At 44.7% G+C, this 24,030-nt stretch overlaps 1 protein-coding gene and 1 pseudogene across 2 annotated transcripts in view; both read left to right on the top strand.

The window, feature by feature from the left end:
* The window catches only part of LOC131895957 (nucleoporin SEH1), a 117,820-nt gene extending 116,470 nt beyond the window's left edge, over positions 1-1,350 (top strand). For both annotated transcript variants that reach the window (XM_059246508.1, XM_059246509.1), the window contains exon 53: positions 923-1,350. In XM_059246508.1, coding sequence (XP_059102491.1) covers positions 923-1,061 — 139 coding nt within the window. In that variant the 3' untranslated portion in view covers positions 1,062-1,350. The remainder of the gene's footprint in view (positions 1-922) is intronic.
* A 16,236-nt stretch (positions 1,351-17,586) lies between these two features.
* LOC131895637 (tubulin alpha-1B chain-like) lies at positions 17,587-21,841 on the top strand (annotated as a pseudogene).
* Positions 21,842-24,030: the final 2,189 nt, after the last annotated feature.

Raw genomic sequence — 24,030 nt, forward strand, 5'->3', positions numbered from 1 at the left:
AGGCACTCTTTGCCAGTCTATATAACCTGAAAATAAAGCTTCCAAGAATAGTTTTTTATAAAGGTATCAGATTTTAGAGCAAAGTTGCACAGTAGCGTTGATAAGAATGGGGCAGGTTTTACATTCTTTACAATGTGCTGCCTGAGTTAAGTAATGCCAGGATTTTTAGTTGTTGTTTTCTCACTTGTAGGTAGATAGTGACTTGTGTTAGTATATGAGGTACAGAGAAGCAATGTACATTCCCTCTTTCCTGTTTTAATTTGCTAGCCAGAGACAGAATCCCAATATTGTGTTAATCTGTTTTGTTTTGATTTTCATTTTGTTTGTTTTGGGGCTGGGGTGTAGCTCAGTCGGAAAGAGTGCTTACCTTTGTCAGGCATGAAGCCCTGGGGTCATCGCAGAATTCTAGTGTGGGAGGTGAAGGTAAGGGATTTGAAGTTCCAGGTCATTCTTGGCTGTGCAGCAAGTTTGAGAGCAGCCTGAGCATATGAGACCCTTGTCTCAAGGGAACAAAAGCAGTGCTTGGGGTTAAAGCACAGGCCGCAGGCATGCTGGGCAGACGCTCTCCAGTTGTACTGTCTCCATTTTAGATTTTCCTTGCCTTTCTGTCAGCATCTTGTTAAATATTAGCATTGAAAAGTTAGAAATAGGCTGAGTGTGGTGGCACAGGCCTTTAATCTCAGCACTCAGAGGCAGAGGCAGACGAATCTTTGTGAGTTCCAGGCCAGCCTGGTCTCCAGAGGGAGTTCTAGGACAGCCATGGCTACACAGAGAAACCCTGTCTGTTAAAAACAAAAGAAAAGAAAGAATTTTAAATAGGGTTCTGTGCTTCTTGATTCATCAAGCCTGTGCCAGCATTGGGCTGTGGCAGGTGACTGCTGATGGCAGTCACTTCACACCCTCCCATTTCTTTTCTCCACAGAGCCCGGCATTACATCCACATCCCCGTGCACTTCAGACCAGAGTCAGTGGGCAGATTTGAAGCTCTGCTTGTGATCCAGACAGATGAAGGCAAGAGTATTGCTGTTCGACTAATTGGTGAAGCCCTTGGGAAAAGTTAACTAGAATACATTTTGTGTAAATGACCCGATATATTTTGGTAATCTCATTTTTCTACACCAAAGTTATGCTGTTGTATATATTTTGTATATAAATCCAGTATGTATAAAGTATAGATTTGTTTTTAAAGAATTCAGTCCTGAAACCCTGACTAAATATCATGTATCTAACTCACAGTGTTAACATTTACAGGGGAGAAGTTCTATTTTTGCATTGATTATGACATTCTGAATAAATACAGCATATGTTTTAATGTGGTGTATTCAGAAATAAACTTGAGTTTTTCACTGAGCTTGTCTTTCTATATGATATCACATTATAAAAATTAGAATTTGGCTTTATCCTTCTAATTGTTCCCAAGTTTCAGAGTGTGTTCTGATTTCTTCTCCTCTGTCACATAGTTTTCTTTCCCCTAAGAAATTTCTTCTCTCTGTTAGCTGGTTGCCGAGATAGGGTCTTCCTGTTCTCTGTAAAGACAGTGGGAAGGGTGGTTTGTCTCCTAGTGTTGCTTACTATATTTAGCTCTGGACACGACAGCTGCTCCTGGATGCAGTTTGGACATGACCTTTGCAGACAAGTACCACCTGACAGAATGAGGGGAATTCTGTGGGCTCAAAAGGGGATGGGAAGGACCTCCTGCAGGAAGGGTTAAAGGGCAGTGCATATGAGGTCAGGAAGGCAGCATGCCACCCAGAAGGTGTAAGGTGAGTGACTGCATCTGGCTAGTCACTGGCGCATCTTCTGAGCATGGTCACAGGCCCAGCCAGCAGCCTTCTGAGAAGCATCGGTGTTGGTGCCAAGTAGACCTAGGATTTCGTCTGGGTAGCATTTCAAGTTTGGATTACTTAAACCCAACTACAGTTAAAAGGAATAATTGTGAGTCTGACAGAAAAGCAAATCTTTGCGTTCTCATTTTTCTCTTGCCTAGAGATCAGACTTGTAAAGCCAGATGTGATAACTCATGCCTGTGGTGCTGGCACTTAGGAACCTGATGCAAGAGGATTGGCATGAGAAGCCAACCTGGGATGGAGTGAGAACCAGTATAAAAACAAAAAGAAGGAAGAAGGGAGGACTTTGGCAAACGTTTTGTTGTTTCTTTGATTTATTTTGCTTTTTGAGATGGGGTCTCTATGTAGCCTTGACTGTCTTGGAACTCACTGTGTAGACCAGGCTGGCTTTGAACTCACAGAGCTCAACCTGCCTCTGCTTCCCAAGTTCTGGGATTAAAGGCATGCACCACCACACTTGTTCCTCTGCAAAAGGTTTTAACAAGATACGCAGGTAGTACTTTTCCCAATCCAGCTTACTACAGATTTCATTTGTCACATGTGATGTCACTTCACATTTGTGTGGGCATTTGACCACACTCACTCCAGAAGATTCAAGAGTAGTGCATGTTTTGTAATGTTCTTTCTGGTCCTTCATTTCCTGAGGGTTGTGCTGTTTGTTTCTGTGAAACTGCTGCTTTGCCTTTATGTTATGCTCAAAAGAAAAAGTATGGAAACAAATGGAACACTTTAAAAATGACTCTACGTCCTACTTCTTCTGGGTATTCAGTTCCTGTGTCTCATTATTGTCTTGGAAACATGACGTTTGGGGTCTTTAGGTCTCTGTGTAGCTTTGGAGTCTTTCCTGGAACTCACTCTGTAGCCCAGGCTGGCCTCGAACTCACAGAGATCCACTTGCCTCTGCCTCCCGAGTGCTGGGACTAAAGACGAGTACCACCGCCACCTGGCCAGACAGCTTCTTTAATGGCCCCAGCCCTGTTACAGCCTTATGTAACTCCCTCCCCAGGGTTGACTGTTTCCCTCCAGTAGTCATGTTCCCAAAAGTACTGATGACTGTGTTGCTAACAGACTCCTTGGAGGCCTTAGGGAAGCCAATTGCTATCGTGGGAGGATTGTGGGTGGCCTGTGACCCACAGCGAACCACACACACAGCGAACCAGATTTTACTGGATCGGTCAGTAAGTGAACTTCCTTGGTGGGTATTCAGATGAGACTCCAGTCCCAGGCAATGTCATGTTTACAGCCTTGCCGAAGGAGAGTCCCGAGCACTGCCCAACCAAACTGCCCAAATTCTTTTCCACAGAAATGATAAATAATTGTTTTAAACCATGATGTCTATGGTAATTTGCTCTGCAGCACTAGATAACACAGTGACTACTTATTTTAAAAACTAGTTATACTGCAGATTTAACCAGCACAGCGTCAGACATCCTGTAAAGAATTACATGTAAAATCTGGTGATAATCCAACAATGATTGGTGCTTCTATGAGTAAAGAATCCTCATTTGGGTTGTAGGAAGCATGTTTGTTTACATGTTTAGTATGCGAAAGATCCTGGGTTCAGTCCTCAATACCAGAACATAAACAAAACAAAAACTTTGAAAAACTTGGTGTGGAACAATCTTTGTACACTGTAAATGTACATTGCTTTCATTGTTTAAAAAGCTGATTGGCCTATAGCTGGGTAGGAAGAGATTGGGTGAAACACCTGACAGAATTCTGGGAGGAAGAAGGGCAGAGTCAGAGGAGTTGCCAGCCAGATGCAGAAGGAGCAGGAGATTAATGTACCATGCTAATAAAGGTACCACCATGTGGCAGAGTGTAAATAAGGGATATGGGTTAATTTAAGTGTAAGAGTTAGTTAGTAACAAGCCTGAGCTATTGGCCAAGCATTTATAATTCATATTCAGTCTCTGAATTGGTTATTTGGGACTGGGTGGTTGGGACAGGAAATGTCTGTTTACAAAAACTCTTTTGGACACTCAGTCTTTTTAAAAAGATGTTTAATTTATACCTAGGTAAAAATCTGGAACAAAGAGCTCTGTGAGTTGGTTTTAAATGAGCTCTAATTTAAGGCCTGTAGACATTCTACGCTTACTAAAAACCAAGAGCAATCACAGTATGAACATAAATGCTGCTGTCTTTTGGCTCAGAAGGGTTAGATTGTGCAGACAGGAGATATAGGTGGATGCCCACACTCTGGCAGTCTGCCTCTCAGAGGCAGCCATTTCAACTCCTGAAGCTGAAACTGTGCAGCACTGGGCTTTGAGGATAGTGGCACTGCTTTAGTCCATTTACTGTTACTGTAGCAGAATCCCTGAGACTGGGAATGTTATAAAGGAAAATAATTTATTTTTTTAATATTTATTTTTATTATGTATATAGTATTCTGCCTGCATGTGTCCTTGCAGACCGGAAGAGGGCATTAGATCTTGTTATGGGTGGTTGTAAGACACCATGTGGTCACTGGGAATTGAACTCATGACCTCTGGAAGAGCAGTCAGTGCTCTTGACTGCTGAGCCATCTCTCCAGCCCAAGGAAAATAATTTATTTCCTATAGTTAGGAGCATTGAGAAGGCCAAAGCCATGAAGCTACATCCAATGAAGGCCTTCTTGTTGGTGAGAACCCTGTATAGTACCAAGAGAACAACATCTAATAGATAAACAGACTGGCATTCAGGCACCCTCTGGAGATGATGCATTGGTCCATTAACCCTAAGTGGAGTAGTCTACTAGTGAGGATGGACCCTCAAGACCTAAGCACTTTTGGTAGTTTGAATGTAATTGACCCCCAAAATCTCATAGGGAGTGGCACTATTAGGAGATGTGGCTTTGTTGGAGTGGGTATGGTCTTGTTGGAGGAAGTGTGTCACTGTGGGGGCAGGCTTTCCTATGGTCAGGTTTCTTATGCTCAGGATACCGTCTAGTGTGTCAGTCAACTTCCTGTTGCTTGCAAGATGTAGGGCTCATCTCCTCCAGCACCATGTCTGCCTGCACACTGCCATGCTCCCCGTCATGATGATAATGGATTAAACCTCTGAAACTGAAAGCGAGCCACCCCAGTGAAGTGTTTTACTTTATAAGAGTTGCTGTGGTCATGGTGTCTCTTCACAGTAATCTATACCCTAAGACAGCACCTATCGATGGCCCTACTCAGAGACCAACTTTCAACATGAATAGTCAGGAAGGTAAAAGAAGAAGTAAGTCAATGACACTTTCATCTTCTTGGAAATCTTTTTTGGGGACAGAGTTCCTCAGTATTCTCTGTCACCCATGTTACTGCTAGGACTTTCTCCTTTTTTCTCTCCCTTGGGCACCTCAACCTCCTCAGTACTGTAAAATCAGTCAAAAACCCATTCCTAAGGAGTGTGTAATCCCAACAGGAGAACATAGTTTTGTTGTTTATTTGAACTGACAGCATCAACTGCCTTCTAAACATATTTATAATCATAAACAAATGCCTTAATCAGAGAATCCTCTCTGCAGTCAATAGCCTTTTCCAAAATGCTTTTTTTAATGTGTAAATTTTATGTTTCTTTAAGTTTCTAACAAAGTTGGCAATAATGTAAAGGAGGTTTTTCCCACCAAAATTCTTTCTTCTAAGATTGTAAAACCTCTTCAGTTTTCTTTCTCTACACTTCCCATTTCTGCCTGGCCAAACCCCACCCATCTATTTTTCAAGGCCGGTTACCATCCTGACAGAAATGAAGATATTCTAGAGTCCCTTGTGTCCCTCCCTGGGCTAGCATGCTATTGCAACTGCAGAGCCTAAGAAACTAGAATTTTTCTAGGAATTTGATGCTAGAAGGAAAAGGTTGGGAGCTTGATGCTCACTGAAGGGGCAGCTTGTCTCCTGAGAAGAGAGAGATGTACCGTTCTAAAGCCTGTCAGATCACTCCAGGAGAGACTGGAGCCCAGTGATAACAGTGGCACTGAATAGTAATGTGAATTGCTTAGCTATTGTGATGGATGATCTTAGTTACCAACTACATCTGGTACATCTACTACATCTACTACAACCCAAGCTGCTGGGCATGCCTGTGAGGGATTTTCTTAAATTAGGTTGTTTGAATTTTGGAGACACACTATAAATCTGGACCACGTTTTCTGGTGGCAGGCCACATAAAAGGGCACGGAAGAAGGAAGCTTTGATGTTGCCTTCACTCTTGCTGGTGAGTTCATCTATCCTGTTTCTACGGCCAGTATTAAAATGAACTTCCTCAGGATTCCAACATAGACTGAAAAACAGCATCTCTCCAGGAATCCTCATGGATTCCAGTACCAGAGTGGGATGGCAGTGACGTTGGACCCTGTGTACTGGACAGCTCCTGAATTCTTAGCTTTTCTGTAGCCAATAGTTTGATTGGATGGTCAGGGACTTGGAAAGAACATGATCAGAAAACGGGTAAGAATGATGTCTGGGGAAGAAGTACCTGGGTAGATCCCTTCCAATGGGCAAAAGGTGTGAAGATACTTGTGTCCCATGTCAATGCTCATCAGAAGGTGACTTCAGCTGAGGAGGAGTTCAGTGATCAAGGAGATAGGATGACCCATTCTGTGGGCAGTCAGCCTCTTTCCCCAGCCATCCCTGCCATTGCCCAATGGACTCATGAACAAAGCAGCCATGGTGGCAGAGATGGAGGCTATGCATGGGCTTGATGACATGGACTGCCACTCACCAAAGCTGACCTGGCTGTAGCTGCTGCTGAGTTCTAGATCTGCCATCAGCAGAGACCAACACTGAGCCCCTGATACAGCACCATTCTCTGGGGTGACCAACCAGTGACCTGGTTGACTACATTGGACTACTTCCTTTGTGGAAAGGACAACACCGTGTCCTTTCTGAGGTAGATACTTATTCTGGTTGTGGATTTGCTTTTCTTGAGTGCAGTGCTTCTGCCCAAACCACCATCCATGGTCTTATAGAACACCTCATCTACTGTCATAGTATTCCACACAGCATTACTCCTGACCAAGAAACTCACTCCATAGCCAGAGAAGAGCAGCAGTGGGCCCATGCTCATAGAATGCTCTGGTCTGGCCATATTTCCCACCATCCTGAAGCAGCTGGCTGGATAGGACAGTGGAATGGCCTTTTGAAGTGTAGAGGGAGGGTTCCTCAAGAGGCTGCATGCTGTATATATTTATAACCGGCATCTACCATATGGTATGGTTTCTCCCATGGCTAGGATCCATGTGTCCAGGAATCAAGGGGTGGTATAGGGAATGGGTCCACTCTCTAGCGCCCCTAGTGACCCACTAGGAAAATTTCGCTTCCTTTTTAGCAAACTTAAGTTCTGCTGGTCTAGAAGTTTTGGTTTCTAGATGGGGAGCACTGTAGTCTGGAGTCACAACAAACATTCCATTGAGCAGGAGCCATTGACTATCAAAACCCCCAGTGGCAGTCAAAGGATACCACCCCTTGAGTTGTTGGTCAGGGGGACCCGAGGGACTCCCAAACATGCCAGTGTTCCATGAACTAATGAGAACATGTCACTGGTGTTGAAGCATTTGTCTGGATTGTTCAAATGCTGCCTGTTGGTGATGGTGTTTCTTGAAAGGCTTTGGAGATGGCATCGACTGGTCAAGTTCTAAGGTAGTTTCCTTGAGTCTGGAACATTTATTCTCAGAGTCACCTCCTAATATGTAGTTCCGGAGATGGAAATGGCTGAGTGCACTCAGTGGTGGTTCCTATCAGGGCCAGCCACTCAGAGACGTCCCAGGAAGAGAGACCAGCAGGGTCCCTGGCACCTGCCTTGTTGGAAAACTAAATTTCAACCCTGCTTGGCTGCTTTAACGGCTTGGTGGCTCACTGCTACGTAGTGAGACAAGGTTGTTTCCACTTCTGCTCTCTAAATCAATCTTAAAGCAACATATGAAGTTTTAAACATTCTGGTTATTTAAATTGTGAAACTACAAATAAAGCCATTGTTCTCCTGAGTATTGACTGGGATGGCAGGGACAGGTTCCTTGTAGAGTGAGCACAGGCTGTCACCCTAAAGGCCACTGAAGCCTTGTGCCCATGGCCAAGAGAGAATGAAAGAAAACGGTGTACTGTGGGATCCTTTCCTGCAAGGAACACTGCTAATGCTGGATGTTAGTGAATGTGGCGGAGCCTCCTTTCAGAGACCAGTCTCTGCCGTGACATAAGGTTGCCTGTGGGAAGGCAGATCAAGGGAATGTCTGCTGTTTGCACACTCACTACTGTCACGTTTATCTCTCTGATAGTGAATATATGTGGCCTGAAAAGTGTGAAGAAAGTCAGTGTGACCAAACCATTGCACCAGAGGCTAGTGAGGCTTTCACAAGTCTGAATCCAGGGTGGTTCTGAGGGATGGGACAGAGACTAGAATCTAAGTCAGACTCTAGCACTGTGACTTCTTTGAGGGGCTCAGTCCATATACTGAACCTACTGCTAATATGGCCTGTATGCAGTGTGTCTGTCCAGATTATGTCTACATATTGCATATTTCCACAGGCCATGCCTGTGCATAGCATGCCTGCACATGGTACTCCTGCATAGGGTTGGTGTGCACAGGACTTGCCCGTATGTAGTTTATCTGCACCCAGTGCCCTGGTACACAAGGCGCACTGGCACTCTGCTAGGGAATATGAAGCCGCCCACCCAGCTTGAAAAATACAGGTCACGTGATGAGCCTTAAGGAGGCTGACAGGTACATGGCCCATGGAGGCAGATCAGCAGCCCTAGGGTTACTGTCTGGGCACCAATGGAGGCATCAGGCGGGTGTTCCAGGTATTCTTATTCCCTGCTGTCATGGAATGCTCAAGTTAAAAGCAAGATCCCCGCAAAGGTGAGGATGGAGTGTCTGTATCACACTTTTCTGTTCACACCTTCCTGTCCCTTCCTAGGGAGACCACAGTGGGTGGGACTCATCCCACCGAAGCTGTCCCACATGTGACCACCCTGTCACCAGCCGGAGCTGTCAATCATGCCGCTTTGTGACCATGTCACCGGCATAATCCGCAAGCTTAGGTGTCCACAAAGAGATCCGTGAATGAGGAAGCGATTGTGTTAAATGGAAAAGAGTTAAAGAATTTCCTTTTTCAACAGGGCCATGAAAGAAGTGACAGCTAATATTTTAAGGCTGGAACAAGATCATTGTGGTAGGAGATCTTTGTATGTTCTCAGAAAAAAAAAATGCTGTGTGCTCATAATAAATATTCAAAGGCTCATTTTGTATCATGAATACCAGATAACTATTTTCTGGGGAGACCATTTGCATTGGCCTTTTTGAGACATTGCAGGCCCAGTCTGTGGCTGTCAGAATGAGCCCAACCATGCAATCTGCTGAGGCCAGTGTACTAACCTGAGCCACTCTGCAGACCATCAGGAGGCTGCTCCAGGCCCCTGCAGGACACCCTGCTTTCACAGGAGCAGCCAAAGCCTCAGGTATGTGCTCCCTGATTCCACACTTCACCCAACAAAAGGAACGCGCTTGTTGTTGTTGTTGGGAGGAGGGGGTGGTCTTCAAGAAAGGGTAAGTGAAGGAATTAGCAAGTACAAAAACAGCCTGCTGCCAACTGACCACCGCCAGTAATGCCACTAAAGCCATTTCCTGGCATTAAGTGTAAAATCACTCACAGGAAGATGCCTGGGCTTTCAGAACTAAAATCTCTTCCTGCTCCTGTCTCACTGAGAAAAGACCCAATTGTGCTCTCTATAACTGGGTCAATGGTCTGTCCTCAGCTGTGAGTGACACATGTCTACCCAGATGGATTCTGACTGTGTCACAGGCCATTCCTGCCACTCTGGGTGCCACAGGAGAAACCAGACCCACACGGCCCCAAGGGGCCACTCTTAGGCCTCTGGCTTGGTTTTGTGGATTTCCGTGAATACCCTAATTGGGGCCTTTGGACACACTGACAGCTGACACACTCAGCGCCTCACACTTCCATCACAGCCTTGGCCCCTCGAGGCCCTTTCTTTCCTTTTCTTACTTCGGAGCTGGAAACCTAGAGTTTCTGGGGGCTGAACTCCTGCAAGCCTCAAAACCACACACAGACTCAGTGAGCCAGGGAGCCGGCTGCACAAACGCCTGGGAGTTTTACAGGCTTTTTATTCTCTGCAGGTTTTACAGACAAAACCCCACAGGGGTCCCATTTAGGGCTTTGTAGCAGTGTTCAGACAGGAGGGGCGGCTTTTCCTGCTGAAGGGCCCTCCTCTGTGAGCTAAGGGGACCCTGCTTGCTGTCTGCTTGTGGGCCGCAGCAAGATGGCCATGACCTGGGTGCCTCTCCAGTCTCCCAGGGTTTATCTTTCTAGCTAAAGTGGCTCTGACTTTCTGATACGAAGTGTATTGGGACTCACCAGACCACAAACTATGTCCCTGTGTCCTGCTTCAGTGAAACACCACAGATGAGCCATAGAAAAACAGAGGAAAACCTCAGACTAACCCTCCAGCTCTCAGTGGGAATGGCTTGATCTACAGCAGGCCCCGTTTCCAGCCGGTAATGAGAGAGGCCGTCTCACTCTGAAGGCTGGAAGCAGACTTAGCTTGGGGCCACACTGCAGGGATCCCATGGCAAGAAGCCAGATACACCTAGGCATCTTACCTTCTCCATAGCACCAGAGTACATCAGACGGGGCTAGCTGGGAAGCGAGGCAAAGGCCAGGCAGCTACAGAGGACAGTTACTAATGATCAAGGAGACGGTTTCCAAGGTGGTGAGAGGAGAGGAGTGAGGTCCTGGTGAGCTTTCTGTTGCTGGGATAAAACACTGACCAAAAGCAACTTGGGGAGGTGTTTTTTTTTTTTTTTTTTTTTTTTTGCTTACTGATTACTGATCATCATTGAGGGAAACCAAGGCAGGAGCTGATGCAGAGACCATAGAAGAACTCTGCTTATGGCCTTGCTTATCTTTCTTCTACAGCCTAGGTCCACCTGCCTAGAGCCAGCCTGGCCCACCACGGGCCGGGTCCTTCCCTATCAATCAACAACAATCACGAAAATGTCCCCTAGACATAAGCACCAGTCAATCTGATGGAGGCAAGAGATGGAGTCACTCTCTTCCTGGGTGACTCTGGTTTGTGTCAAATTGCCCCAAACTCTAACCAGTGCAGGGTGGAAGGCAGAGAGAATGCTCCTTTGTGGGCCTGTATAGTTTTATGAATGACTGCCTGTTCACTCCTTCCCAGGATTGGAAAGCTAGCTCACACTTCTTCCTCAAGCACCCTCATTTAATCCTTGAACTTTGAAAAGGGGTAAGAAGATCTCCCCCATTTATCAGTTGCATTTCAGCTAAAAGCATTTTGACGTTCCTGCAGTTGTTGCATAGGTAAGGCAAGGCGTGACCAAGATACAAAAATGTTTTGCCAAGCTTGGCTAGTCTGGGATGCTGCAGAGGCTGTGCGGGCCCTGGGGCACTTTGTGTTTGGAACTCTGCCACCATGCTGGTTTTCAATCTGGCCTGAAGCAGAGGCTCTGGGAGGAGGGAGGAAAGAGGAGGAAGGAAGGACCGTGCACAAGGACTCCAGCCTCCGGAAGGTCCGGTGCCAGGTGCTGGTGGCCAACTTGTACCTGAGGTTCCAAGCTCTATAAACCTCAAAGGGCAGAGTGAATCTTATGGAATCATTAAAGGGGCTGCCATGAAGCCTGCACATGGATTTCCAGGGCTCAGAGGTATGTGATTTGAATAACAAGATCATTGTTTCTCAGCCTTAGCAGCTAGACAAACTCACACATTGTTCAAACAACAGAAGCAGGCACACACACACACACACACACACACACACACACACACATACACACACACACGCATGCACACATACAAAATTATATATTTTTTGTTTTTATTCTGCTTTATCATTTAAAAGTAGCTATTCTTAGCACATTGTATTTAGGAATAACTTCTAAAGGCTGTAAGCTTAAAATAATTACCAAGATTTGAAACTGGATAGAATCTGGAAGGGGTCAGTGACTTATTTTATTCATCTGTGTGTCTTCAGGGCCATCTGTGCACCAGATATTGAACAATTTCCTCACATTGATTTCATTATTTGTCACAGCTGGAAATGATGTCACAGTCTAAAACAATGACATCCCCTTGTTCTTTTCTTTCCTTTTTAAGCTGAGCCTTCCAACTTTCATTTACTTAAGACTGAATTACGACCACTGGGTTAAGTATTGTTGCTTGAATTTGGACTAGCTCTGGGTTTGCCTTCTTCAAAGTTCATGAGATTCTTTCTGTCTAGATAGACGGCTCAGTGGTTAAGAGTGCTTGCTGTTCTTGCAGAGGATCTCAGTTCAGTTCCCAGCACCCAGGTCAGGTAGCTCACAACCGCCTACAACTCCTGCTTCAGGAGAATCTGATGCCCTCTGCTGGCTTTCTCAGTACTTACTCACATGTCACAGATACACACACACACACACACACACACACACACACACACACACACACTTTAAAAAGTTTATGAGATTATTTAACAATGGCAAATGTTGGCAAGGATGTGGGGAAAAGGAAATCTTGTTCTCTGTGGGTGGGAATGCAGACTGGTACAATTACTATGGAAGTGGATGTGGAGGATCCTCAGAAAACTCAAAATAGTACTACCATGTGACCCACCTAGACCACTCCTAGGCATATGCTCAAAGGATTCTGTATCTTACTACAGAGATGCTTGTTCATTCATGTTCCTTGCAGCTCTACTTACAATAGATAGAAAGTGGAACCAGCTTAGATGTCCATCAACTAATAATAAAAAAAATGTTCCACAAATATACAACAGGATTTTATTAAGCTATAAGCAAGATGAAACTTTCAGGAAAATTGATGGAACGGGGAAAAAAATTGCACAAAGTGAGGAATCCAGGCTCAGGAAGAGAAACAACATATTTTCTTTCTTCCTTTTGAGACAGGGTTTCTCTGTGTAGCCATGGCTGTCCTGGAACTCACTCTGTAGACTAGGCTGGTCTTGAACTCACAGAGGATCCACACACCTCTGCCTCCTGAGGGTTGAGATCAAAGGGTGCCACCACGCCCAACTTATATGTTCTTTCTTGTATGTGAGCTTTTATATTTAAATTGGAATGAGTGGAGAGGCCAGGTATACTGGCTGGTTTTGTGTGTCAACTTGATACAAGCTAGAGTCATCAGAGAGGAAGGAGCCTCAGCTGCAGAAATGCCTCCATGAGATCCAGCTGTAAGGCATTTTCTCAATTAGTGATCAATGGGGAAGGGCCCAGCCCATGGTAGGTGGGGCCATCCCTGCGCTGGAGGTCCTGAGTTCTATCAGAAAGCAGACTGAGCAAGCCATGGGAAGTAAGCCAGTAAGCAGCAACCCTCCATGGCCTCTGCATATTTAGCTCCTGCCTCCAGATCCTGCCCTGAGTTCCTTCAATGATGAACAGCAATGTGGAAGTGTAAGCTTTCTTTCTTTTTTTAAAATTTTAACTTTATTTTATATGCATTGGTGTGAAGGTGTCAGATCCTGGAGATCTGAACTTACAGACAGTTGTGAGCTGCCATGTGGGTCCTGGGAATTGAACCTGGGTCCTCTGGAAGAGCAGCCAGTGCTCTTAACCATTGAGCCATCTCTCCAACCCCCCACTGTTTCTTTAGATGCTGCCCACCTTCCTTCTACATATTTGTGTTTAGACTCAAAGATGAATGCTGTTCTCAGGCTGGGACACAGAAGCTTCCTTTTGTAGAGAGAGATAATGAAGTCCAAGACTCTTATCTGCTGAAAGTGCTGAGTGACTGTCAAGTGCTCAGCCCTAAATGGACACCTATGTCACACTCCCCTCCCCAAGGCCCAGGGAACATTTCAGAAGAGGGGGCAAAATTAAAAGTGGAAGGGAGGGCAAGAAGGTCACGAAATGCTGTTGCAGTCATGAACACACAGCAGCTATGGATACTTGAGCAGGATTGGGCCCTTTCAACATCCCATCGTGGATACAGGAGGTGCCTACAAGGCCACAGCCCTTGCCAAGGATCTGTTGACTGTTAATGTTTGCTATGGGGAGAGATGCCATTTTCTTCAATGGTGTAGAGACTGGAGGACTAATTGGGAAGCAAGGGTTCTGAGGGAAAGGAAGAGGATACCAGAGGGTAATGGTAACTACAATATCACAATATATGGTGTATGTGTATGAAACTGTGAAAATACATCCCTTTTGTCCGGTGTGGTTTGGCCATGTGTGCTCTTTGGTTATTATTCACATGATGGTCTTTCCCATCCTTTTACTTTCAGTCCACTTATCCTTCTCTCTAAAGTCAGTCTCTTGTAGATAATATATCATGGGGTTATATTTTCTTTAATCCATTCCACCTCTCTCTTTTGATTGAAGATATTATTCACTTAAATTTTCAGTAGTAATATAGACCCTATTGATGCTTTCTGTATGCTTGCTGTCTTATAGGTGTTATTGTTTTCCTTTCCCTCTCTTTGTGCCTTTCTTATGTTTTGTTGACTCTTACATGTCAGTATGTTTTGTACTTTGTTCAGTAGGTGTTTTCTTTGTGATGATCAGGAGGATTACATTAAACCTCTTCTAAGGGTTAGATACATCCCTCAAAGGCCCATGTGTGAAAGGTTCGGTCCCTAGCCCATGAAGCTGTTAGGGCAGTGGAATATTTAAGATGCAAGGCCTATTGGAAGTTTCCCGGTCAAATGGGGTATGACCCTGAAGGGGCTATTGTGATCCTAACTCACCTTATTTTCTCTTTGCTTCTCGGTCACCATGAAATGACTAGTTTCTTCACTACTTGCTTCCACAGTGATGTCTGCCCCTCGTTCAAAAGCACCAGGGCCAAATGACCATAGACTGAAACCTCCAAAGTATGAGTCTAAATAGATCATTAGACTATTTAGTAAAAAAAAAAGGAAGAGGAAATCCTTTTTTTTTTTTTTTTTTTTTTTTGAGACAGGGTTTCTCTGTGTAGCTTTGTGCCTTTCCTAGAACTCATTCTGTAGCCCAGGCTGATCTCGAACTCACAGACATCTACCTGCTTCTGCCTCCCAAGTGCTGGGATTAAAGGCTTGTGCCACCACCGCCCGGTGATCCTTCCTCTTCTTAAGCTTATTTATCACAGATGTTTGTTATAGTGTTAGAAATCCAATAAACATGGCATCTTTTAGGCAAGATCTTACCTTGTAGCCCAGGCAGGTCTTGAATTTATGATTCTCCTGCCACAGCCTTCTAAGTGCTAGGATTACAAGCTTGCAACACCACACCCAGATTTAGTGCAAAATTTCATAGTTGCAATAATCTGTTTTTAGAAGAAAAACCATTTAATTGCAGTCACATACAAAAAATATTCTGTTCTCCTCCTCCTCCTCTTCATGTTACTAATATCACAAACTGGCCAGGGTTGGTGTCAAGTGCAGTTAATCCCAGGTCTTGGGAAGCAGAAGCAGGCTGATCATTAGTTCAAAGTCATCCTTAGCTACATAGGGAGTTTGAGGTCAGCCTAGGCTACATGAGATCCCATCTTGGAAAAAAGAAAATCCCACAATTCTGTCTTTCCATATTTGTACCAATTAACATAATTTTATAGTTACAGCTGTTTTGTCTTCCTGTCAGAATCAAATGTTATTTATATATCACCATCATAGAATCATAGTAATCTTTACTTGTTCATATGTCTAAACATAACAAAAATCCTTATATTTTTGTACTGCTATCATTTCAATTTGAATACACTTTGGCAGTACTTGGCAGGAAGGACTAACGGTAATGGACACTCCCTTTGTTTATTTTCTATGCTCTTTATTTCACCTTCTTTTTCATGTTCATTTCATTTTTTAAAAATTTATTTCTTTTCATGTGTATGGGTGTTTTGTCTGTATACAAGTCTGTGCACCGTGTGTGTGCCGTGCCCAAGGAGGCCCAGAGAGGGCCTTGGATCCCTTGGAACTGGAGTTATAGGTGGATGTAAGCGCCTGGTGTGGGTTCTGGGAACTGAGTTTCAGTCCTCTGCAATGGCAGTTTGTGTTCTTACCCGGGGAGGGGTCTTTCCAGCCCCGCTCCAATGTTCCTGTTGAGACACTTGCTGATAGTAACCTGGAACTGTGTGATGGTCACTCTCCCTTGACGTTTCTGACAGTCTCTCTTTGACTATCTGATGACAGTGTTTGACATGGGCCTTTGCCTGTTCAATCCTCTCAGGCGCCTTCAGACTTTTTGGATTTGGATGTCTATTTCCTCTCTGAGATTTGGGAAGTTTCTAGCAATTCTTTCTTTAAATAAATTCTGTCCCTTCTCTCTCCTTTGGTATGAGACTTCCATAATACACACATTGGTCTCTTAGCTGTGATTCTGAAATTGCCTTCGGGTTTTTTTTTTTTTTTTTTTTTTTTGCTTCATTTATTTTTTGTTTTTACTAAATAATTCCAAATGGCTTATTGGGGACTTTTCTGATGTTTTTCTTCTCTTGATTGGATGTGCTTCTGAAAACCTCACCGTGCTAGGAAAACCTCACTTTGGTTATTGTGTTCAGTACCTGAAGAATTCCTATTTCCTTCTTTTTTGGTACTCTCTATCTCTGGGCTAATAATCTCACTTTATTTTTTCCATCATTTTATTTAGTTACTCATCTGTATTCTCTTGCACATTATATGTCTTCAAAGCAAACATTTCAAACTGTCAAGTTCTTCACGGACCTGTGTGGTTAGGGTCTAGGGGCTCACTGGCTCCCTTAGTTCAGCCGTGTCTTTCTGTTACTTCCTGTGTCTTGGTTCTTGCGTTGCCTTAGGCTTTGGGAAGCCAGCCATTTCTCACTGTCCTGAAGAGCAAGGAAAGGCCTTTACTGATCAACCCAGCTATAAATGCTGGGTGACTCTTCAACCCTTTGTGGGCCTGATTATCCCTGAGTTTATAGTATTGTTTTTATACCAGAGAATTTTACGGGCTTCTTTTTTTAAGAGCATGTGACCTCTTGCTCCCTCTGGTGCCTATTTGTGGTGCTACAGGTCTTTTGGGATGGAAAGCTCTGTGTTCTGTGTCCTCCAAGCATCCACAGTACAGACAGCCCTGATTTACAAGGGTTTGAGCGAAAATGTCTCTACTAAGGCCTGAAAATGCTAGGCATTCTGTAAACCTTTGAATTGTGGCCTTTTCTCAGGGTAGTGACATTCATTCCGGTGTTGTGGAATATTAGTTGAAGATGCATTACATTTGTTTATGCCGTGGAACATCCGTTTAATGATGCAAAGATACATTGCATTCTTTTATGTTGCATTTGTTTAACACTGTGAAGCTGTGTTACTTTGCCTGTCTAAAACACCTGATGGTCTAATAAAGAACTGAATGGTCAATAGTAAGGTAGGAGAAAGGATAGGCGGGGATGGCAGGCAGAGAGAATAAATAGGAGGAGAAAGCTGGGAAGAGAAGATAGGAGAGTGAGAAAAGGAGGAGAGGAGGATGCCAGGAGCCAGCCACCCAGCCACACAGTCAAACACGGAATAAGAAGAAAAGAAAAGATGTATGGAAATAGAGAAAGGTAAAAGCCCAGAGGCAAAAGATAGTTGAGATAATTTAAGGAAAGCTGGCAGGAAACAAGCCAAGCTAAGGCCAGACATTTATAAGTAAGAATAAGACTCCATGTAATTTATTTGGGAGCTGGGTGGTGGGTCCCCAAAGAGCCAAAGGGAACAAAACAAAAACAAAAACAAACCAGGCAACTACAGTCCAGTGCTAGTGACACTGGGCATGGCAGAGAGAGTCACATCCCTCTGTCTTCATCTGTGTGATAACAGCAAGAAGCAAAGGGTACTCTGCAATGTCCTACATAGTGAAGCTGTGCTGTTTGGTAGGTTAGAAGCACTGGATGAATGTGATAGTGTCAATTGCCAACTTGACAGAATCTGGAATCACCTAGAAGACAAGCCTCTAGGCACGGCAGTGAGGCACAGCTTCTGGTTGTGTCTGTGTGTGTGTGTGTGTGTGTGTGTGTGTGTGGATTATACTGATTACGTTAATGGATGTGGGAAGAACCACACTAAAAGTGGGTGGCACCTTTCCCCGAGCTGGGATCCTGGACTCCATCCAAAGGAGGCTAGCTAAGCACAAGCACCATCTCTCTGCTCCCTCGTAGTGGGTGGGACATGACTGTTTCTGGCTCCCAGGGTCTGTGGGATAAAATGAGCCCTTTCTTCCTTCACTTGCTTTTGTTAGCGTTTTTTTTTTTTTTGTTTGTTTTGTTTTGTTTTGTTTTGAATCAGCAAGAGAATGGTAACTTAGACAATGGACTTTCAAGTTACTATTGTAACTGTTCTGGACCATGTACCCTTATCAGTCTGGGCTCAGCCACCCATCAACAGATGAATCAAAGAGAAGAGTCATAGTGAAGAGCAGAGAGTCGAGACGTGTTCAGTGTGGCTACAGTGTGAAGATGGACAAATAAAGAGACCCTCTGACCCCCCCCCATGTGTATCTTCAGGGGACAGACATGAGGTTTATGTTCAAATAGAGGGCGAGAGGTGCGCATAATCCGGCAGCTCCAGTCAAGGGGTGGTCCCACCCATCACTGACCCATCACTGTTTTCCGTTCAGTTTGTCCTGCCAGTTGGTCTGACAAGCCAGACCTGTAAGACATCTCTTCCTTTGAGATGGTTCTCCTGCGGCTGGCACCAGGCTCAGCCCTTCCCTTCTCCCAGTGTGAGGTCCTCGACACTTCCGATTTCTTTGGGACTATTGCTTCAACAGTCTGATCGCCGAAGGGAGGAGCACAAGGGTCTCTCCTTAGAATATCTTCAGTTCTGCTGTTGTACGGAATCTGGGTTCTCTTTTGTAGCTTCTTAGTCTCTATGGATAAATAGATTTTGAAAATGGACTCAGGCTGCCTCAGTAGACAGAGGTGCTTGCTGCACAGGCCTAATGTGTACCAGGCTTTTTTCTTTTGGGCCACCAACTAGCTCTCAAATCATGACAAGGAGACTTCTCATTAGTTCTGAATGCTCAGCCTGCCTTAGGCTCATTTCTGACTAGCTCTTTTAACTTAACCTGTTTCTCCTTATCTACCCTTTGCCTCGGGGCTTTTTACCTTTCTTCCTTCTGTATATCTTACTTTCACTGCTTCTCTATGTCTGTCTGTCTGGTGGCTCCTGGCTTCTGGCCCCAGGCATCTCCCTTGTTCTCTCCTCCCTTCTCCTCTCGTTCTTCTCTCAAGCCTAGATTTCTCCCCCTATTTACTCTCTCTGCCTGCCAGCCCTGCCTATCCCTCTCCTGCCTAGCTATTGGCCATTCAGCTCTTTATAGACCAACCAGGTGCCTTAGGCAGGCAAGGTGAAACAAATGGAAACATATCTTTACATAATTAAAAGTACATCTTTACATCATTAAATGCAGCATAAACAAATGTAACACACTTTTACACAGTTAAAGGAATATTCTGCAGCATAAACAATTGTAACACATCTTTATCTAGTTAAAATAATATTCCACAACACTGGTGACTTGAGTTCAATGCCCAGAACCCATATAAAGGTGGAAAGAAATAATTGACTCCACAAAGTGCTATGAGGTGCAGGAATGTAGTAGGAATTCAACTGTATATTGTAAAGCTATATCTGGAAGAATCAAGGAATTCCTCCAGAGGAAAAGCCAAATCTCAAGGAGTATTTGGTGTTATTCAGCTTTTAATATACTAGCTGTTTCCTGCTATGAATTTCATGTGCGCTTTCATAGCTTCCCCAAGAACTTCTAAGGTATTTGGATACAGTCACATAGGCAAAGTTTCCTGCCTCCAGACCTTCTGCTTTTCTTTTTTAGCATTAAAAATAGATATCTCCTTTAGCTAACATCCAAGGACAAAGCATTTCAGACCAACCGCTGTGTCACCCGTACGGAGACACAGAGACACTACCTGTCTCCTAGGCCAGGCTGATGTTAGGTATATAGCCTTGCTTCTTGTGAAAATTAAGCTCAGACCCTCCTTCCTCTCACAACCCAAAGTGGCAGCCTCAAGCAACTTACTTAGAATGAAAGGGTGCAGCGAAGCTATGGGGCAGGTTTCCTAGCTCCGAGCAGAGTTACCCCACCTGGCCAGAAAACATCAGGGCAGAGTTTGCAGACTGTAGGTGTATTGAGACTGGTTCTTGGGGGAGGAAAGACAAGGAGGAACAAAGATAGAGGGAAATGAAGATGAAGACGAGACATAAAAAAACTACTTAGAGCTATGAGAGGGCAGGAGAAGGGACAGAGAAGAGCTAAGTATGAGTACAGAATTGAAGCTGTGTAGATAGAATTTTGTCTCTGAGGAACAAAGTGAATGGACTGTAGAGCTCAGTGCCTTTAGATTTATTCCCTCGGACGATCTCCACCATTCATAGTGTCTTCTCCAGGACTCTGGGAGACATCTCCTCAGGGCAGGCCCCCAAGGAAATTTTTGATATAAGTGCATCTCCATCCATATTGGCCAGGTAGGTGTCCAGATTGGCAACACCTGCTGAGAGCTCTACTATCTGAAACATGGCATTCAGTCTGATGGCCAGATGCCATCAGTGTCAAGACCATAGCGGGAGGAGATGACTCCTTCAACACCTTTTTCAATGAGACAGGTGCTGGCAAGCATGTGCCCCAGGCAGTGTTCACAGACCTGAAACCCACAGTTATTGATGAAGTTCACACTGGTACTTACTTCTAGGTCCTCCATCCCGAGCTGCTCATCACAGGCAAGGAAGATGTGACCACTAACTATACCCATGGCCACTACACCATTGGCAAGGAGATTATTGACCTTGTCTTGGACTGAATTCATAAGCTGGCTGACCAGTGCACAGGTCTTCAGGGCTTCTTGGTTTTCCACAGCTTTGGTGGAGGAACTGGCTCTGGGTTCATCTCTCTGTTGATTATGGAAAGAAATCCAAGTTGGAGTTCACCATTTACCCAGCCCCCCAGGTTTCTACCAACGTTATTAAGCCCTATAATTCCATCCTCACCACCCACATCACCTTGGAGCACTCTGACCATGCCTTTATGATAGACAATGAGGCCATCTATGATATCTGTCATAGAAATCTTGATATTGAGTGCCCAATCTACACTAATCTTAACTGCCTTATTATCCAGATTGTGTCTTCCATTACTGCTTTCCTCAGATTTTATGGGGCCCTGAATGTTGATCTGACAGAATTCTAGACTAACCTGGTGCTCTACCTCCATATCCACCTTCCTCTGGCCACATATGCCCCTGTCATCTCTGTGGAGAAAGTGTACCATGAGCAGCTTTCTATAGCAGAGATCCCCAATGCCTGCTTTGAGTCAGCCAACCAGATGGTGAAATGTGACCCTTGCCATGGTAAATACATGGCTCGCTGCCTGTTATATCATGGTGATGTGATTCCCAAAGATGTCAATGCTGCCATTGCCACCATCAAGACTAATACAGCATCCAGTTTGTGGACCAGTGCCCCACTGGCTTCAAGGTTGGCATTAATTACCAGCCTCTCACTGTGGCATCTGGTGGAGACCTGGCCAAGGCGCAGAGAGCTGTGTGCATGCTGAGCAATACCATTGCCATCACTGAGGTCTGGGCTTACCTAGACCACAAGTTTGACTTGATGTATGCCAAGTGTGCCCTTGTGTACTGGTATGTAGGTGAGGGTGTAGTGCGAATCCTAATTAGTCTTAATAATAAAAACCCAGAGCTGGATATCGGGGTAAGTGCTGAAAGATCAGAGAGACAAAGGAGCAAGCCACAGCCACTTCTTACCTGCCAACTTCTCAGCCTGAAAGGGGGCCGAGCTCCTATCTCCACCCACCTTATCACTTCCTATTTCCTCCTCCCAAGTGCTGGGATTAAAGTTGTGTGCTACCACTACTGGCCTCTATGGTTAACTAGTGGCTTAGCTCTGTCCTCTGATCTTCAGGCAAGCTTTATTTGTTAGAGCACAAACAAAATATCACCAGATGAGGGCATGGAGAAAGGGGAGCTCTCTGAAGCCTATGAGGACATGGCTGCCCTAGAGCAGGATGATGATGAGGTTGGTGTGGATTCTGTTGAAGGAGAGGATAAGGAAGATGAGGAATGCTAACCCATTCCTTTGAGCCCCTGTAGCATGCCTGACTCCCAGAACTTCAGCCTCAATGTTAGCTGATAGGCATCAGTGCTTCTAATTTATGGTTTTGTTTTTTTTCTGTGACCATGTCTCTCTTTTCAGTGTTTACCTGTAAGATTTTTTTTCCCATGGCGTCCCAAAGTAAAAACTTTAAAAAGAAATGCTGGGTGGTGGCACATGCCTTTAATCCTAGCACTTGGGCGGCAGAGGCAGGTGAATCTCTGTGAGTTAGAGGCCAGTCTGGTCTACAATTCAAGTTCCAGAACAGCCAGGACTCTGTTACACAAGAAAAACCTCATCTCTAAATACAAACAAACAAACAAATTAAGAACAAAACAAATAACAATAAAAACAAAAGCACTCAGGAGGAAGCCCAAGCACCATTTTGTTAGAGTTAGAAAGAAAAAAACAGGGCAGAGAAGAGGTGAATTTCAGCAGCTACTGAGAGCAGGGAGCTGAAGAAGACAAAGAGAGAGCCCTGAGTTTGGGATGCTTCTGGGAGCAGCTACATTGGGGTGCAGGGTGTCTTAAAGAAAAAATATGAAGATGCCCAGATTGTCAGGGCAGGTATGCTTCAAGATGCTGATTGGTATCTGAAAAGGAGATTGAAAGAGGGAAGAGTTTTTCTTCTTGAACAGAAGCCAGGAACCAGCCAGCAGCTTGGAGTGAAGATAAGTAGCAAGCGTGTGGAGGGAGTATGTGCTGCAGGATATTTGATCACACTGTGAACGCTGAGATTGCATTATTTACTGGAAAGATCTGTTTCTTGTTGTGGTGTGGCTCAGCCCTAGCACACACCTTTAATCCAAGACCTTTCTGCTTATTGTAAAAAGGATAAAATAAAAATAACATTCCATAGGTCAAAAGGCAGAGTAAGCAACCAGTTGACTGGAAGTAACCATAGAGAGTGAGAGGAAGTTGGGAAGTGGGAGGAGAGAGAGGTCCAGGAAGTAGAAAGGAGGGGGATCCGACTGGAGGAAGTTTTGTTTCAGACAGTTTAGGAGAAGCAACAGCAGAGGAGGAAGATTAGCTGGGTGCTTTCTCTGCTTCTCTGAGCTAGCAGGTTTTCACCCCAGCATCTGGCTCCCAAGTCTTTATTGGTCAAATAGAATGATAGAGACTTAGTTAAAAGACAGCATTTGGCTCCCAACATGGAGGCAGCGCTGGAGGGTTGAGAAGGCTCCCTGGGGCCTCAGCCTCAACAACGAGGTGGTGGCAGGCTCAGCTACAGCCTCTGTGCCACAGATAAACTAGTGCATAAGTACAAGATCTCATTAAGGGTGATGGGGACAGGGACGCAGGTCTACAATGTCTCCTGAAGTCGCTTGAGGAGTTCTCTTCAGTACACACTCAGAATTCTTTGCTTCAGTCAAGAAAAGAATTTCAAGACGAGCCAGTATGAAGTAGAGTTGGAGTTTATCCAAGGTAGAAAGCAAGGCCCCCAGGGAAAGAATAAAGCCCTCTGGAACTCATGAGCATGAACCTCCCTAAGAGTGAGTCACACTTCATTGACTTTACAATAGCTGTGTGTACCACAGTGGCAGGTTTTGAACTGTCTCATCCAAAGGATTACAGAGGACATATAGGAACCACAAGATAGTTCTTGAAGTGTTCCTGACCGTTGATGAGGTAAAACCGTAGGTCAGGACTGGCAAGGTGGCTCAACTGTAGGGGTCCAAGAAAACACTGAAGGAAGACTCCAGACTCAAATAGTATGCAGGAACAAAGAGCATTTATTACCAGCATGAGGGTCGAACATCTGTACAAAATGGCGATGACCCTGAGAGGAGCGTGCAGGCTCCTTTTAAGCACAGCTAAGGGGCGTTCAGGAACAGTTAGGTCATCTCAAACATAATTGGTTAAGCAAGCAGCAGTTACACTAGTACACTTTTAAGTGGCTGAGGTTCGGTTTTGCCATTTTTGGACATACTTGAGCAAGTTTGGTAAGTCCAGACATGACTCAGAGAGAGGTTGCAGGATTTGTCCTTGAGACATTGTGGGGCTGACTCAGACCTTGTACATGATCTCTCCCTTGTCCCTGAATGTAAGGGTGTTTGTTGATAAATAGCCCTTTGTTGAGAGAGAAACCTGTTTTTCCCTTCTCAGAGAACTGAAAGATAAATTCAGTTGTAAAAGTGGGAAAGTTTAAATGCTTCACAATAGAG

Source organism: Peromyscus eremicus, chromosome 19 (assembly GCF_949786415.1).
Source record: "Peromyscus eremicus chromosome 19, PerEre_H2_v1, whole genome shotgun sequence".
Taxonomy (NCBI): Eukaryota; Metazoa; Chordata; class Mammalia; order Rodentia; family Cricetidae; genus Peromyscus; species Peromyscus eremicus.